This window comes from Leucoraja erinacea, chromosome 35 (assembly GCF_028641065.1).
Source record: "Leucoraja erinacea ecotype New England chromosome 35, Leri_hhj_1, whole genome shotgun sequence".
In the NCBI taxonomy this organism is placed as follows: Eukaryota; Metazoa; Chordata; class Chondrichthyes; order Rajiformes; family Rajidae; genus Leucoraja; species Leucoraja erinaceus.
In genome coordinates, this window is record NC_073411.1 from 11,272,993 (window position 1) to 11,289,564 (window position 16,572).

General features: G+C 42.7%; 1 protein-coding gene across 1 annotated transcript in view; it reads right to left on the bottom strand.

Annotated features, from left to right (window-relative positions):
* Positions 1–16,572, bottom strand: part of kat6a (K(lysine) acetyltransferase 6A) — a 128,622-nt gene that overhangs the window by 24,350 nt on the left and 87,700 nt on the right. Inside the window, exons 8-12 of the mRNA XM_055662298.1 lie at positions 9,474–9,606; positions 6,328–6,369; positions 4,306–4,335; positions 3,558–3,608; positions 1,529–1,692 (exon numbers count right to left, since the gene is read on the bottom strand). Coding sequence (XP_055518273.1) covers positions 1,529–1,692; positions 3,558–3,608; positions 4,306–4,335; positions 6,328–6,369; positions 9,474–9,606 — 420 coding nt within the window. The remainder of the gene's footprint in view (positions 1–1,528; positions 1,693–3,557; positions 3,609–4,305; positions 4,336–6,327; positions 6,370–9,473; positions 9,607–16,572) is intronic.

Below are 16,572 nucleotides of genomic sequence, written 5' to 3' on the forward strand. Positions count from 1 at the left end.
AGCCATACGTGAACTTAACAATGCAAAATAAGAAATAACACTCACATTCAACTGAATGGTTCTACCTCAGCTGCTATTGTTATTTATCTGTAATTTTTTTTATATGTATATATTTTAACCTTTTTTTATATACTTAAAATTGCTCTTGTGAATCGCACCGTGGGATTGACTTTTAAATTTTGTTGTACCTTGTGCAATGACAATGAAGAGATTCATTCATTCATTCAAGATGCTGGTTTAAAAAGAGTTTCCCTTTCTCCTGATTCTCAATCTGAAGAAGGGTCTCGACCCAAAATGTCACCTATTCCTTTTCTCCAGAGATACTGCCTGACCTGCTGAGTTACTGTAAATTACTCCAGCTTTTTGTGCCTGTCCTGTAATGTATCTTCATCTCCCTTAATAACATGCTCCAGGGTACTTCTGTTCCTCCACATCTCTCAGTATCTTCCCATTGATTACATAGTCCCACGTCTTGTTTCACTTTGCTGAATGCCTCACCTCACACTTTTCTGGATTACATTTTATTCCCCCTTCAATTGCTACATGACGAGACTATCTACATCTTCCTACATTCTAAACCTCGCTGTCAACTATACAGCCAATATTTTATCAACTGCTAATTGTTTTATCATATCATGTGCATTGCAAAAGAGTCGGAGTCATTCAGCATCAAAACATGCCCAACTTGCCGTGCCAACCAAGATGACCCATCTACACTAGTTCCACCTGCTTGCGTTTGGCCCATATCCCTCTAAACCTGCCCTATGGTTTCTAAATCTAAATGGAATCTAAATCACCATTAATATAAAATTCAAAAGGCAAAGGGGCTGAGCACTGTGGCCTCTCTCACCGTTAATAGCGTTTAGTCACAAAAGCACCTGTCAACTTGTGCTCTTTTCTGTAGGACTCCTGTCACTGACTCAAATTTGCTGCTCTCCTTCAGATCCCATGGGTTTTCGTCATATTTAACACACTACTTATAGAACAATGTCAACAGCCTTGCTAAACTCCAAGTAGACTGCATCACACGTTGCCCTTGTCAACTCTCGTTTCCTCCAAATCAAATTAACAGGCATTTCCTTTATAAATCCAAGCTGACAGTCCTTGAATATCCTGTGCCTTTCTGCATTTAGATGTTTGTTGCTTCCTAAATAATGTGTGTGCCGGTGAAGTTAAGCTAACTGGCCTGCAGTTACTCGGTTATTCCTTTTTAAATAAAACATTGTTAGTTGTTCAGTTCGCTGGAACCACTCATGTAACCAATGAAGCTTGGGAAATGGTCAGAACCTTCGATGTGACAATCAGGTCCGTGGAACAATGAGTAAAAGGGTAAGTTGACAAAGTGAGCTACTACACAGTACGCAACACAGAAATGGTTGCAGAAAATTGTAGAGCTTGATGATAGAAATTCCACTGACAAGCACAAGATGATAACCAGAATTGAAAATGTCTTCTGAAAATGAGGAGAAATAATCACCACAAATCCTGTTGCCGTGCATTTTTCAAAGACGCAGTCTAAAATACTCACCTTAGAAAAGTAGCCCACGAGATGACAGCCCTTGTTGTCGTTTTGAGTCAGGACATAGAAGAGAAAGGGCTCCACATCATAATACAAGGTCTTATGGTCAAGGAAGAGCTTGGCCAGTAGGCAAAGGTTCTGACAGTATATGGTGCTGATGTTCCCATCCACCTATAATCAATAGACAATTGATAGGAAAAATGACTTTAACATTTTAGAACTCTGCATTACCAACGTCAGTAGTTCGGCAACATCGAAAAGACGAGCATCTAATCTTCAAGAAATAATTGTCATTTGAAGGACGGCAAGGGGAGAGAAGATGGTGGAAAAAAAAAAATGGTTACGGAGGAAGAGGGGTACCAGGCTAAAAGGGCATCTTGGAAGGAATCACTAAAATGTTTCCCACAGATCGCAGAATAATACCGCACAGGAATAGGCCCTTCAGCCCACAATGTCCGTGCCAAATGTGATGCAACGTGAAATGACAATTTTTGTAGCTGATTTCTCATGAAAAGAAAGCAAACCAAATAGAACACAATCCTTGTACTTGAAAAAGGTTCACAGTTTAATTGAGGGGAGAGTTTTAATTCTACAGTGCAACAAAGCAATGTAGACACTAGGAACTGATGATGCTGTTAATAAATAAGATACAAGAAATGCTGGTGCACCTCAGCAGGTCAGGCAGCATCTCTGGAGAACATGGATAGGTGACATTATGGATTGGGAACCTTCAGACTGATTGCAGTTGGGGGGGGAAGAAAGCTGGAAAAGAGGTGGGGGCAGGACAAAGTCTGACAGGTTAACAGGCACAAAATGGTGGAGTAACTCAGCAGGATCATCTCTGGAGAAAAAGGTAACGTTTCGGGTCGAGGCCCTTCTTCAGTCTGAAGTGTCCCCTATTCCTTCTCTCCAGAGATGCTGCCTGACCCGCCGAGTTAAGGGCCTGTCCCCCTTTCACGGCCTAATTCACGACCCTTTTTACTCATGGACATTTTTCATCATGCCAGAAAAAACGCCCCGACCTACTTGATGCCACGAGTACCTACGACTAGCATCATGGCCTGCTACGACCTTGTGACGACCAGGCTGCGAGTATGAGTCAAGGGCAAACTCGGCAGAGGTCGTGAGATTAGGTCGTGAAAGTGGGACAGGCCCTTTAGTCCAGTATTTTGTGTGTACCTTCAGTGTAAACCAGCATCTACAGTTCTCTAAGGGGTTGGACAGGATAGATGCAGGAAGAGTAGGTTTTTCTGATTAGCAGAAAAGGCCAGAGATGAACAGGGGTCAGACAGCTTAAGGATAAGGGGGAAATCCTTTAAAACCGAGATGAGAAGAACTTTTTTCACACAGGGAGTGGTGAATGTCTGGAACTCTCTGCCACAGAGGGTAGTTGAGGCCAGTTCATTGGCTAAATTTAAGAGGGAGTTAGATGTGGCCCTTGTGGATCAGAGGGTATGGAGAGAAGGCAGGTACGGGATACTGAGTTGGATGATCAGCCATGATCATATTGAATGGCGGTGCAGGCTCGAAGGGCCGAATGGCCTACTCCTGCATCTAATTTCTATGTTTCTATGTTTCTATTAGGTCGTGAAAGTGGGACAGGCCCTTTAGTCCAGTATTTTGTGTGTATCTTCAGTGTAAACCAGCATCTACAGTTCTCTCCTGAACAAATGATAGGTGGATGCAGGTGAGTAGGTTTTTCTGATTAGCAGATGGTTGGACAAAGGCCAGAGATGAACTCAGACACAAATGCCAGTGTTAGATAGCAAAAGCAGGGCCGATCAAGTTGTGTTTTTATGTGACATCAGTTTAGTTTAGAGATACACTAACTTTTCCTCAAGCCAATTCAATAGCATCATGGCTGATGTACGCCTCAGTATCCCATGGGAATCTTCTCCCAAAGCCCCTGATCAAAATAGTTTGCCACAAGGGCCACATGAACTCCCTCAAAATGTGCCAATTACCGATCAACTACATTATAATGGCACTTACACCGGGACAGTTTCTTCCCTGGAAGTCAAAGGCCTGAACCATCCTTCAAACACAGAGAGCAGTTCCTGAGGTAAATCTACCTTTGCTGGTGGGTGATCGGACTGTATTGCACTTTCCTCATGAACGTTGTTGCAAAAATACTTTTGCTTCATCATGTACTGTGACTGTGGATATCTTGATTCAGATCAGGTATAACTTCGGCAGCCTGCACGAGAGAGAGAGAGAGAGAGAGATGCATGGATAAGGATACCACCGAAAGAAAAACAAGCTCAAAAACAAATGCCAGCCTTCCCCATATCCCCATTCCCATCAGGCAAAAGGTACAGAAGTGTGAAAACGCACAGATTCAGGGACATAGAAAATAGGTGCAGGAGTAGGCCATTCGGCCCTTCGAGCCTGCACCGCCATTCAATATGATCATGGCTGATCATCCAACTCAGTATCCCATACCTGTCTTCTCTCCATACCCCCTGATCCCTTTAGCCACAAGGGCCACATCTAACTCCCTCTTAAATATAGCCAATGAACTGGCATCAACTACCTTCTGTGGCAGAGAATTCCGGGACAGTTTCTTCCCTGCTATCCTCAGGCAACTGAACCATCCTACCACAACCAGAGAGCAGTTCTGAGGTACTATCTACCTCAACGGTCTTTGATCGGACTGTACTGGACTTTATCTTGCACTGAACGTTATTCGCCTTATTCCCTTCATCATGTAACTGTACACTGTGGATATCTTGATTGTAATCATGTATTGTCACTCCTCTGACTGGTTGGCAGGCAAGCAAAAGCCTACCACTGTACCTTGCACACGTGACAATAAACTAAACTAAACTTAAACTCATATCGCCACTTGCTCGTGTTAGGTTTTACTCGCAGACCCACAGAGAATGTTCGGACACATATCTCCCGCCAGCTCACCCAGAGTAACAGCTGGTATATTGAACAAATGCAGATTAACCACCATGGCGCCTCCTGGCTTTCCCTCTGTGCCACCCCGATGTAACATCTTACATTGACGTTAGCAACCTGCTACAAAGCTGGCCCTGAGTCATGGACTGTAGATGCCTATAGGCACTGTGGTGCAGGTAAATCAGACTAGGATTCATGTACAGTTCTGATGACTACAGGCAGCCACTTCATTATACCCCAGCAGAAGAGAACGCTCTTGGAGATGGGAAGTGGAATACACCCCAGGGAGCAGAGTGCAGCCTCAAATTAATTTGACGAGTGTGCAGTCAAAAAAATTGATTAAATTTGAGGATTTTATACATGTCATAATTTTATTTAATCCCAAACCAAATGTGAATAAAATCCCAGAGATTACTGAGGGAAAGAAATCCAAAGGGTGAGAAAATGACTTAAGGGCCTGTCCCACTGCACGAGGTAATTCAAGAGCTCTCCCAAGTTAAAATAAAATTAAACTCGTGGTACGTACGTAGAATGTACATAGCAGGTACGTCAGAGTTTGGGACGTCTCTTAGCGGTTCGTAACGCAGGCACTCGGGAAACGTGGTAAGCTCGTGAAGACTCGTCAACATTTTTCAACATGGCCATTACCGTAATTCTCCGAGTTCCAATCAGGGGAAACTCGGGAGAACTCTTGAATTAGCTCGTACAGTGGGACAGGCCCTTTAGAGCTCTCAGAACCATTTTAATGGTGAATTGAATTGTCAAAGAATGTAAGTGGGATTGCATTTGTACCCTGCTTAGCACGGCCTCAGTTGTTGTAGACTCCAGTCCAGAAACCTCATTGAACATTAAAATAATAATCTGTGTGGAATGCCTCTTGCTGAGCTGGGAACTTATTGTTGCTGCTCATTGACGTGCTAGGAAATGGGCGGGCTGGGATGCTGGCACAGAGCCTGTTTGCTGCCAACAGATCGCACAGCAATGAATGGCCCAACAGCTCAGTGAGGAGAGGCTGGTATTGAGCACAGGAGGACAAGCGGCATGGTATCTCAGCCCTAAGATGCCACCCACCTGCACGAGGGTCAATGGCCAATTAATCGTGCAATCTGCACACCTTTCGGGAGGAAACCCGAGCACCTGGGATATCCCCTTGTGAGTTTGGCGAGAACCTGCAAACTCCACACCGACAGCAACGTGCAAACTCCACACGATCAGCCCCCCCCCCCACCTCCGCCCAAGGATCAAAATAGGGTCGCTGGAATCATGAGGCAGCGACATAAAGTGTGGAGCCATCTAAAAAAAAGAGTGAATGTACTTAATGGAAGTGCATACATGCAGTCACTGCCAACAGTGAGAGGCAGTGAGCTCCATGGAAAAGATAATATGCTCATATTCACCAAACACAACTTAACAAGCACACATTGTAGACAATGTAAACGTCCCTACAAGCAGGACTAATTTCTTCGCAGCAGCTGCAGATTTTTAAAAATACTTCTGCCACCCAAAATGGCTAGTTCTGCATCCTATCTTCAAAACCCAACTCCTATTAGCAGTGTGTCAGGTCAGAACTATTGAAATTTCCGATGGTTCAATATATTTCTCTCAGTAAACGCATTCTGCAAACGTGTGACTATCATCGTTCCGTGCAGACCCATTTCTAGAATGATCTTGTTTAAGGAAAGATCAAACAAATTCTACATGGAATAATTACAGCATAGAAAAAGCCAATGTAAGAGGGTGGCAAACTGGACAGAATTTTTTCAGCTGAAGAGACACGATCTAACACACTGTTGCAAGCCGCCATTTCAGGACAGCGAAACAATGACCACTCCACTTCCACTTGACAAGATAATTTTACTGCACGTTGACCATCTGTGCTCCTGCTAAGAGTCAACATTCTGTGCCAGCCTGATCAGCCTGTTGGTACTTCAGACAAAAATCACTAACTCCCTGTCCTTATTTCTGCACAAGACTGTTATTCTCTTTCCTCGTCTCCGTTCTGCCATCACTGGATACTATAGGTGGTGCTTGCTGCCCAGGAATAAGCTAAGAGTCAATACTCTGAAGAATAAATGAGGGGATTAAATCGAGAAGAAAATCGTCCCACATTAAAGAGTATTGGTCCAAGTGCGAATTTTTTATTTTCCCCAAAACAAATTGGTTCAATTTAATTAACTACACTAACTGATGACACATTAAAGCAGTGATATCAAGGACAGCAGACAGCGCTTGCTTTGACGATATCAACTGAGAGAATGGCCATTTTTGCATGTTAAAGGCATGATTTGCTGTAATACGGCTGGGAGCTGCAATTCATTAGTTACACCACTATCCACTAATGGGCACAATCAGTGCAGCAGCATACTTCGATATTGAAAAAGGAGATCTCAAGCTAATTTAACCACTCGGTTGTGTCTCTTTGATTTAATGGGCTCTATACCTTATTCCAACATAAAATGCATTGGAGCTTTGATGATGAGCCTCATTAAAGCACATCGCAATGGACAAACAGAAAATGTGCGACAAGGGATTGGAGTATAATGAGGTAAATGTTCAGTGTTCAGGGTAATGAAAACCATCAGCATTGTATGTTTAAGTGGTAAGATCATGAATTCCTGAGAGTGGGATTTAATTTGAAGTGCTGAAATCCAACATTGAGTAAGTGGCGAGTGGCTTTATCACAGCACGGCACAAATGACAGCGAAAGGATTTGGGCCATTGTGCACACCGAGAATCCGCAGTAGTTTGAACGGTTAAAGCTGAATGAAGAAAACAGCAGCAAACACTGGTAAACAACCGACTCTTTGCCCAATCAGGGCGAGCTTGTAAGATTACTTGGAGCTGAACAATAAAAGAATCCCAGCCCTCAGCAAGGCTTCCTTACTGAAAACAAGAATACACTGGCTTGGAAATCACAAAGCTTGCTACAGGGGGTTGATTTGGTCCCTGCACGGCAACAGTCTTGCGTATCTTATTACATTTGACTGCAAAAAGAACGCTACCTTCCCCAACCCTTCCCTCTCCCCCTCGCCAAACGAGCCAGCCTCTGACATGGTAGATATTGACCAACATCTTAATGCAGCTAGTTTAACCCAAGTGGAACAGAATAATCGAATGCCCTGAGGGATGAATCAATCACTCCTCCACGTAACCAGAGTGTTTTCAATCTGCTGATTTTAAACAGCCTGCGAAACACACTGAATAACCAAGCACCTGGTAACAAAAAGAAACAGCAAGGTATATATTTTAGAGGAATCAAAATGATTTAATGGAGGAGATTAACAGCGGCTTTCTTCTGAGCAATACATTCAGTGCATGAGACAGTATTTTCTGACGACAACCACTGTGAGATGCTACATGATGTCATTCAGCTTAATAACAAGGACAAAGTGCAAGCACCATCTGGAGGTTTTTTACCCTGTGATGAAGCTTTAACAATGATCTTCCACATGAGGGATGCGATTCATAATCTTTAGTGTGTGAAGTAATTCTGATCAGTCCTATCATTGACTATGACCACTTTAAAATAATTCTGGGGGCGCAGAACGTATTCCTATTTTTCAACACCCATTATTCAGGAGGTGATCACTGATGCAGAATATGAATCACAGTCCAAAGTATCTTTTCATTCTACAATAAAACAGCCAAATAATGTCCTCTATTTCTCCTGCAAATTAGATAACTCGTTCTGCAAAGCTAGCATTTAAATGCATAATCAGATTTTGATACTTGTTTTAACTCACATTCACATTACAAATACTAACAGACTGCGTGATCAGATGTTTCCTTTAGGTCTTTCCCTCTCTCCTCCCCACCCCACCCCTGCCCTTCCCACCTAAAGAAAGATCATGAACTACTGAACACACAATAAATCAAAATAAAAGGTAGATGCTGAAGATCTAAAATGTAAACAGAAAACATTGGAAACATCCAGCAAGGCAGGCTGCATCTGTGGGAAGAGAAACAGAGTTACGGGGCTGTCCTACTTGGCGATTTTTAGGCAACTGCCGGCGACTGTCATAGTCGTAGCAGGTCATCGAAAAACCTGCGGCAACCTACGTCATCCTGGCGACAACCTACCACAGCACCTACGTCAGGAGAAATCCAGCTACGCTCATTGGCGGCAAGCCCACTGTTGCCGAAAATTTTTCAACATGTTGAAAATTTAGTGGCAACCAGAAAGACGCAATAACTCTTTGCACGACGGAGGAGACGACTCCCGGCGACCACCAGTGAACATGTGGCGACAAATTAGTCGCCTGTAGTTGCCTAAAAAATCTCCGAAATGCGACAGGCCCTTTAAGGCTTTAAATCAACAAAGTGTCTTCAACCACATACATGAACTCTTTTTTTTGCCATAAATGTAGCCTACCCTGCTGAATGGTTCTAGCATTGTCTGTTTTAAATACATTAACTCGTTTTCTCTCATCAAAGACCTGTCCTACGTAAGTAACACGCTCATTTTAAAAAATTCATCAGGGGTTAACAGTGATTGAACGAAAGCAATCTGTTTTATTTTAGTCGAGTTATTGAGTTTAGTTTATTGTCACCGGAGTTTAGCAAAAAGATTTTGTTGTGTGCTAACCAGTCTGCGGAGAGATAATACATGATTACAATCGAGCCATCCACAGTGTACAGATTCATGATTAAGGAAAATAACGTGAAAAACTTGGAGTGTAAGATAAAGTCTCGTAACGTTCGATCAAAGATAGTCTGAGGGTCTCCAATGAGGTAGATAATAGTTTAGGACTGCTCTCTAGTTGTGGTAGGATGGTTCAGTTGCCTGATAACCGGAAGAGACAGTCCCTGAACCTGGAGGTGTACGTTTTCACACTTCTATACGCTTTTCCCGATGGGAGAGGGGAGAAGAGGGAGCTCAGTCCCCCAACGCTTTCACTTTAATAGCTTTGCGCATCAAATGAAGACCACTGATGACCTTCCCCGGACAACACACAACCACCAATGCCTCTCCATTGCAGCAATTGCAGTGGTTAGTTCGTTTTAAAACATCTAAATTAGTTTTCAAAAGCCTAAACAACAAAAAGAGAACGCTCAGACATACTGTACCTGGTATATTCCTGGGGATACGGAGAGGAATACCAGGTCTGGATCTCATATTTCCCAAATTCAATAACAGAAGGTGAGCGGACTTGTGGATCAGGTGGGCCAGTAACTCCAACTTTCTGTTGAGGAAGAGAGCAAGAATGTTAAGTATTATAGTTCTTATACATTTTAAAATCCCAGAGGCATTTTTTCATGATTTAACATTTTAGAAAGAATTTGAAAGAATATATAATTCTTCAGCTAAGAGCCAACTTGAACTCTTTGTTTATCTAATGTTAGGTACACAAGTGTTTTCCCTAGAAAAATGTCATCATCACCGTGACTCATTCTGTAAATATACCGAGCCACATTTTCACCCCAAATGCACTCACACGACTAAAAGGCATTATTGCCCGTTTGCTCCTTCTTGTTCTTAAATAAAGGCTTATAAATTAATTATCTCAAGTCATGGAGTGTTAAAAATATCTTTACAGGATTCTCCAGTGTTAATCTGGCTCTACTAACATGAGAAAGTCCAAGTGTTTTTGATGGCAAACATTTACATGTACAGAAAGCAATGTGAGCTACAATTGTTTTGCTGTTATTCTTCTGCCGCTCCCAGCAGTTGGCTGTGCAATAACGTACGATGGGGCTTCATTACTTTAAGAAACGCTCCCCGTTGTAAGGAAGCAAGGAATATCAGTTGCCATGGGAGAGAAAAAGAATAAAAAGGGAGAACGGATCAAACTTCCCAGTCAGGGACATTTAAACCCTGGTGGAGGTGGTCAATACCAGAGGGATAGACAATAGACAAAAGGTGCAGGAGTTGGCCATTCGGCCCTTCAAGCCAGCATCGCCATTTACTGTGATCATGGCTGATCATCCACAATCAGTACCCAGTTACTGCCTGTTCGCCATATCCCTTGACTCCGCTATCTTACTTCACTGGTCACTGCCTGCCCTTCTCTGTGGACTATCACCTTGTCGTGGTGGAGAAGCTTTTGTGGGCCTGAGATCCTGAGAGTGATGCCGTCTGGAACTACGCCCCTGGTAGGGTCGAGGGGGAGGTCTCTGTCAAAGAGCAATCCAACCAGGACCTCAACGGTGGAACAGGCGGAGGACAATGGCTGACTTTAGTCTCGGAAGGCGGATGAAGGCTGCAGCAGAAAAGGGTCTCCCGGTCGTCTTGGACTCCATGCCACTGGATCCCAACCCAGGTCTGTCAAGGACCTTGTGGTGGCTGTCTGTGCACCAGTCTCCCCACGTTAAACAAAGTCACGCGCAGGCGTCCTCCATGAGAGGACAGTCATACTCGCTTCGAGTGACCGCCGATGACTGCCTGCCATTCTGAAATATGCTTTGTGCCCTGTGGTTCAGAAGCCTTTGCAGAACATCGTAAGCTATTCCAGAACAGCCACATTTTTTTTAAAAAGCACCGTCAGAATCCTGACCTGGTATGCCCAGACAAATTTCCCAATAGTTTGGTGGAATGGAAAAATACACATTGGTGCATTTCCCACTGATGCAGATAATGCCTGTTGTATTTAACAAACTAGTAAACCTGCAAGTACATAACATTGAAGGTCTGTTCAGCTCTGAAGTTTTGACGACAACCAAGGTTTCTCTATTGTCCATCTTTCCACTGCCGAGAGCATTAATTTGCTCTTTTAGTTTTTTTCGAGAAAATGCCGTCTGCTAAGCATATTTTTGCAAAGGAGCAATCTAATCTGATTCAAATCCTTCGTATAGATTTAATCTGTCCTTCGTGCAACTTGTGGCCTATGCCACCTGCATTTAGATTTCAAAAAATGTAATGTATCAAGCATAAGTTATTTCAGAAATTCCAATTACATTATAAAACAAGGCTGTAAAACATGGAAATCCTCAATAAACCCATTGAGTGATTTATAATACTGACACAATCAGATGCAACAAAACTTGGATTAACAGAACACTATTAATATGGTAAAATGTTCACGGTGCTATTTAGAGCCATCACAGAAGATTGGAGCACAAACCATAGAAGGAGAAATTAAAGCTTCTAACCCAAAGCTTGCAAATAATTGGATTTTAAGGAAACTTCTGAGAAATTTGGGGAGCTTTGAAAGTTTGGACCAGGCCGTTGATGGTGGAATGAAAAATATCAGGGAAGAATTTTCATCTCTTCACTGAAGTCATGTTCCCGATGGAAGATATCTGGATGTTGGCTAAGGGGCAAAGTATTCATTTTAGTATTCCTGCTATTTTGCTATCAGCACCTGAGTTTCAGGTAACGACACCAAGTGCTGGCGTAACTCAGCAGATCATGCGGCATCTCTGGAGAACATGAATAGGCGATGTTTCAGGTCGAGGCCAATCTTCAATCTTTTGGTATCCAAATCTGAGGAAGGACATTATTGCCATAGAGGGAGTGCAGAGACGGTTCGCCAGACTGATTCCTGGGATGTCAGGACTGTCTTATGAAGAAAGACTGGATAGACTTGGTTTATACTCTCTAGAATTTAGAAGATTGAGAGGGGATCTTATAGAGACTTACAAAATTCTTAAGGGGTTGGACAGGCTAGATGCAGGAAGATTGTTCCCGATGTTAGGGAAGTCCAGGACAAGGGGTCACAGCTTAAGGTAAGGGGGAAATCCTTTAAAACCGAGATGAGAAGAACTTTTTTCACACAGAGAGTGGTGAATCTCTGGAACTCTCTGCCACAGAGGGTAGTTGAGGCCAGTTCATTGGCATATTTTAGAGGGAGTTAGATGTGGCCCTTGTGGCTAAGGGGATCAGGGGGTATGGAGAGAAGGCAGGTACGGGATACTGAGTTGGATGATCAGCCATGTCATATTGAATGGCGGTGCAGGCTCGAAGGGCCGAATGGCCTACTCCTGCACCTAATTTCTATGTTTCTATGTTTCAGACTCATGTGCCTCCCTCATTTACCACATTCTCAGTTCATATTAATTATGTCAACAGAATGCTTTCTCTTTTTTAATACATTAAACATTAAGTTAGATGATTTTGACTTTTTAAATTGTTCCTCATTTCCAAAACATTAGTCACCCTTTTCTTTGCTAATTCACTAAGTCCACGCCCAGACCCAGTTTCAATTGTGCTGTTATTTCTTTACTTTTTCACGGTAAGCATTTTAAAGATTGTTTCGTATTATTTTATAAAAGAACATGAATAATTATTTTACCCGCACGTTTTCTATTTCAGCGAATATTGCCAATTTTTACAACTTTTATCCTCACGAATAAAAATTGGAAGAAATGCTCATTCCAATTTATAACGTTGGCCTTCGACATACATAACTTCTTAATCTATCACTGTTCCCAGTTTATACACAAACTATCTCAGTCTTGATAGCCTGCCATTACTCATTCCCATTTTTCCTGACTAATCTTTCTTTCCAATCCATCAATTTGAGGTGACACTTCAAATCAATAAAAATGACTCACTTCCCATTACATATTTTCACCTTTTGATTTTTCTTTGTCTCTTTACCACCAGCTCAACCCAATTCAATCTTGCTCAATATCATCCAGATATCTTCCTACTGCAGCAACTTCTAGTTGCCTGATTTTCTTCCCCAGAACCAGATTCTGCAGTTGAAATGTGTGAACTTCAGGGCCTGTTCCACTTGGCCCGTCACTTATGCGACAGGCTGTTAGTGCCGGTCGCTCGACGGTCCCACGAGAGTCGAGCACGTCATCATGCGCCCGCACAGCCGTCTGTGGAGTGCGTGACTTAATTTGAAGATAGCCACAAAATGCAGAGTAACTCAGAGGGACCGGCAGCATCTCTGGACAGAAGGAATGGATGATGTTTCGGGTCGAGACTCTTCTTCGGTCTGAAAGAAGGGTCTTGACCCGAAACGTCACCCATTGCTTCTCTCCAGAAATGCTGCCGGTCCCGCTGAGTTACTCCTGCATTTTGTGTCTATCTTCAATTTTCTTGGCCCCGCTCTGGGAGTAGGAGTGGGGGCGGACCCGGATCTGCAACGGCCGTGAGCCCCAGGCTCAGTTTGACGATCGTTTGCCCGCTTCTGCTGCTGCTGGAGGTGAGACGTTGCATCGCGCCAGGGTCTTGGGCCTGTCCCACTTTGGCCGTCAGTTACCCGACAGGCCGGTGGCGCGCAAAGATTTTGTGCAGGATGAAGTCCACACCACTCCATGTGCCCGTCCCCGCGCTATCCACATGCTAGCAGGTCGTGTAAATGGCGCGCGAAAGACAGCCAATTGGGACAGGCCCTTAAGAATTGACTTTTTAAAAATTGTTGTCACAACACAAATTATATCACAGAAGCATTCAAAAATGTAAAAGATCAGGGTCGGGTAGGACAGAGACACAAAGACATTTCTGACTAAGCAGCTGCTAAAATTACAAGAGTCATCCAGCAAGAAAGAAGCCATTCAACCCAACATGTCTTTGCTATCCATCAAAGCCTGGATAGAGTGGATGTGAAGATGTTTCCACTTGTGGGAGAGTCTGGGACCAGGAGCTATAGCCTCAGAATAAATAAACATACCTTTAAAAAGATGAGGAAGAATTTCTTTAGTCAGAGGGTGGTGAACCTGTGGAATTCATTGCCACAGACGGCTGTGGAGGCCAAGTCGATCTTTATTTTTAAGGCAGAGATTGATAGATTCTTGAGTAGTACAGGTGTCAGGGGTTAAGGGAAGAAGACAGGAGAATGGGGTTGAGAGGGAAAGATAGATCAACCATGAGTAAATGATAAGAGTAGACTTGATGGGCCAAATGGTCTAATTCTGCTCCTAAAACTGTGAACCTATGAAAGCCAGTCCCATTTGCCAGCTTTTCACCCATATCTCTCGAAATCTTTTTTGTCCATGTATCGGTTCAAATATCTTTTAAATGTTGTTTTAAAATGTAAGAGGTTTTGAACACAGCAAGAAACATGGCTGAGGGAAGAGAGCTCACTTGTAGGTTTGGAATATAATGTGGAAAATGTGTCCACAATCAAGATCAGATTAGATAAGCAAAGGATAGAAGAGTGGGTGATGGGAGATGGGAACATGGTGGGTGATGCTACAATGATAAGATATGCAGAACTTCAATGTTAACACAGCATGAAAAAACTGTTCATTGCTTCTCAGTTTCTCCACCAAATATGACTGGTTACCGTGCAAAATAGTAATTGAAGTAAAAGCAAAAAGAATTATGTTTTCCTGTTTCAGTCAATAATTCAAGCATCAGAACAGCTACTAAAGTACAAAGTAAATTAAGATCTTAATCTGTACAAATAATAAAACACCGGGATTTAATAACAAAAGGATGCAAGATAGATCAAGTCAGGCCTGTATGAAGAAGTCAATGGGCAGTATATGTAAATCCTCTGAAGAGATTTCAAGCACTTTTCTCTACATGGGCCCTCCTGATGCAGTTACTTCATTCTGAATCAGATGACAAGTAATTTAAGAAAAGGATATCTAACACTTACATCATTACCACATATGTCCGCAGAAACAAAGGAAAATGCTTCATCTCTGGGGAAAAGCACATCGTGAATGCAGAGCAACACAGCTGAACTCCATAATCTAGCTACTTCACCTAAACCAACGTCGACGGATAATTTAAAGGCATTGTTTCACCCTTTGTTAGCCCGAATCATTCATAATCCAGAAGAGTTACTGTATATCATGTGTACAAGGTGATCTAAATCATAACTGGTATAATCCTCTAGGAACATTAGCTTCCTCACATAGACCATTAAAAAGGCACATTTTTATTCTGAAGGTAGATTTTTGATCCATTATGTGTGGAAACAACATTAAGATTTCATGCCGATTGCACCACAGTAAGAAGATTTAATACATCAACTTATACACACTGACTTTGAGATTAATGTTTCCTACATTTATAGCGTTCTATGCGGCACAGCTATTTCACAAAGGCCATGCATCCTTTGGCCTGCCTAGCTTCATTTCTATGCATCCTAGCTCCTGCTCATTAATGAATGAACATGGTTGAGTATATTTTGGTAAACCATACTTCCATCTTGTTTGCTATTGTCTGATTATGAGCCACACAAAAACATTAGGAAGAAAAATAATGTTTTCTTTGGGGGATGAATTTCCCGACTTCAAGCAGTCTGGGAAAGTGTTTCTCATTCCTCAATAACATCTAAAATCAACTTTATCAAGTTCATTTCTAATACCATCAAAGTTAGCCTTGCCCAATTCAGAATTGTAACTTGCCTTGTCTACATTCATAACCATTTTAAAGCTGATAGAACTGTCGTCATTGGTCCCAAAAACCTTTCCCACAGACAGTTCAGTCACTTGCCCTTCCAAATTTCCTAAGAGCACATCAAGCTTTGTCCTGCCCTTGTGGGGCCCTGAACTTATTACCCAACACAGTCCCAAACACACATGACCATTTCCATCCCTTCTACGCCATTCATCGTCCCATTCTATATCGAGAAAGTTAAAATCCTCTACCACCACAACCTTATTAGTCCTGCAGCTGCCTGCAATCTCCTGACAGGTGTGTTCATTTTAATTTAGATTTGACTATTTGGGAACCCATAGCCCACTCCAACAACGTGATCATCTCCTTTATATTTTCCAGCTCCAATCTACAGCACCTGTACCCTGGTGCATAAAGATGCTTGGCCTGTCCCTCTCGTAGCCAGGTTTACATTATGGCTACAATGTCACAGTCGCACGTACCTATCCACCTGAGTTAATCCTCCTTGCCCATCAAGCCTCTCGCATTAAAATGAATGCAATTCAATCCAACCGTCCTGCCTCGCTTCATACCATGCTCCTGCCTATTCTATCCACTGAATTTTCTTGCAGCACCTTCCATACAGACTTTCAGTCTCTCACCTGCCTCGATGCTACATTAGACCCCCCCCCCCCATCTTGTTTAGTCCTTGGCATAAATGGAGTAAGCCCGCCATCTTCCTTGGTATTCTATATAAATAATGAATATCCACTCGGTATTCTATATAAATAATGAATATCCATAACACAAAGTAAGATTCCCCCCTGACCAAGACTAAGCAATCGATACTAGATTTAGCAATACCTATAAAACACGGTCAAGAAAAAACCTCTGCTGATTTTCATCTGCCTCCCTCTCTGAGTTG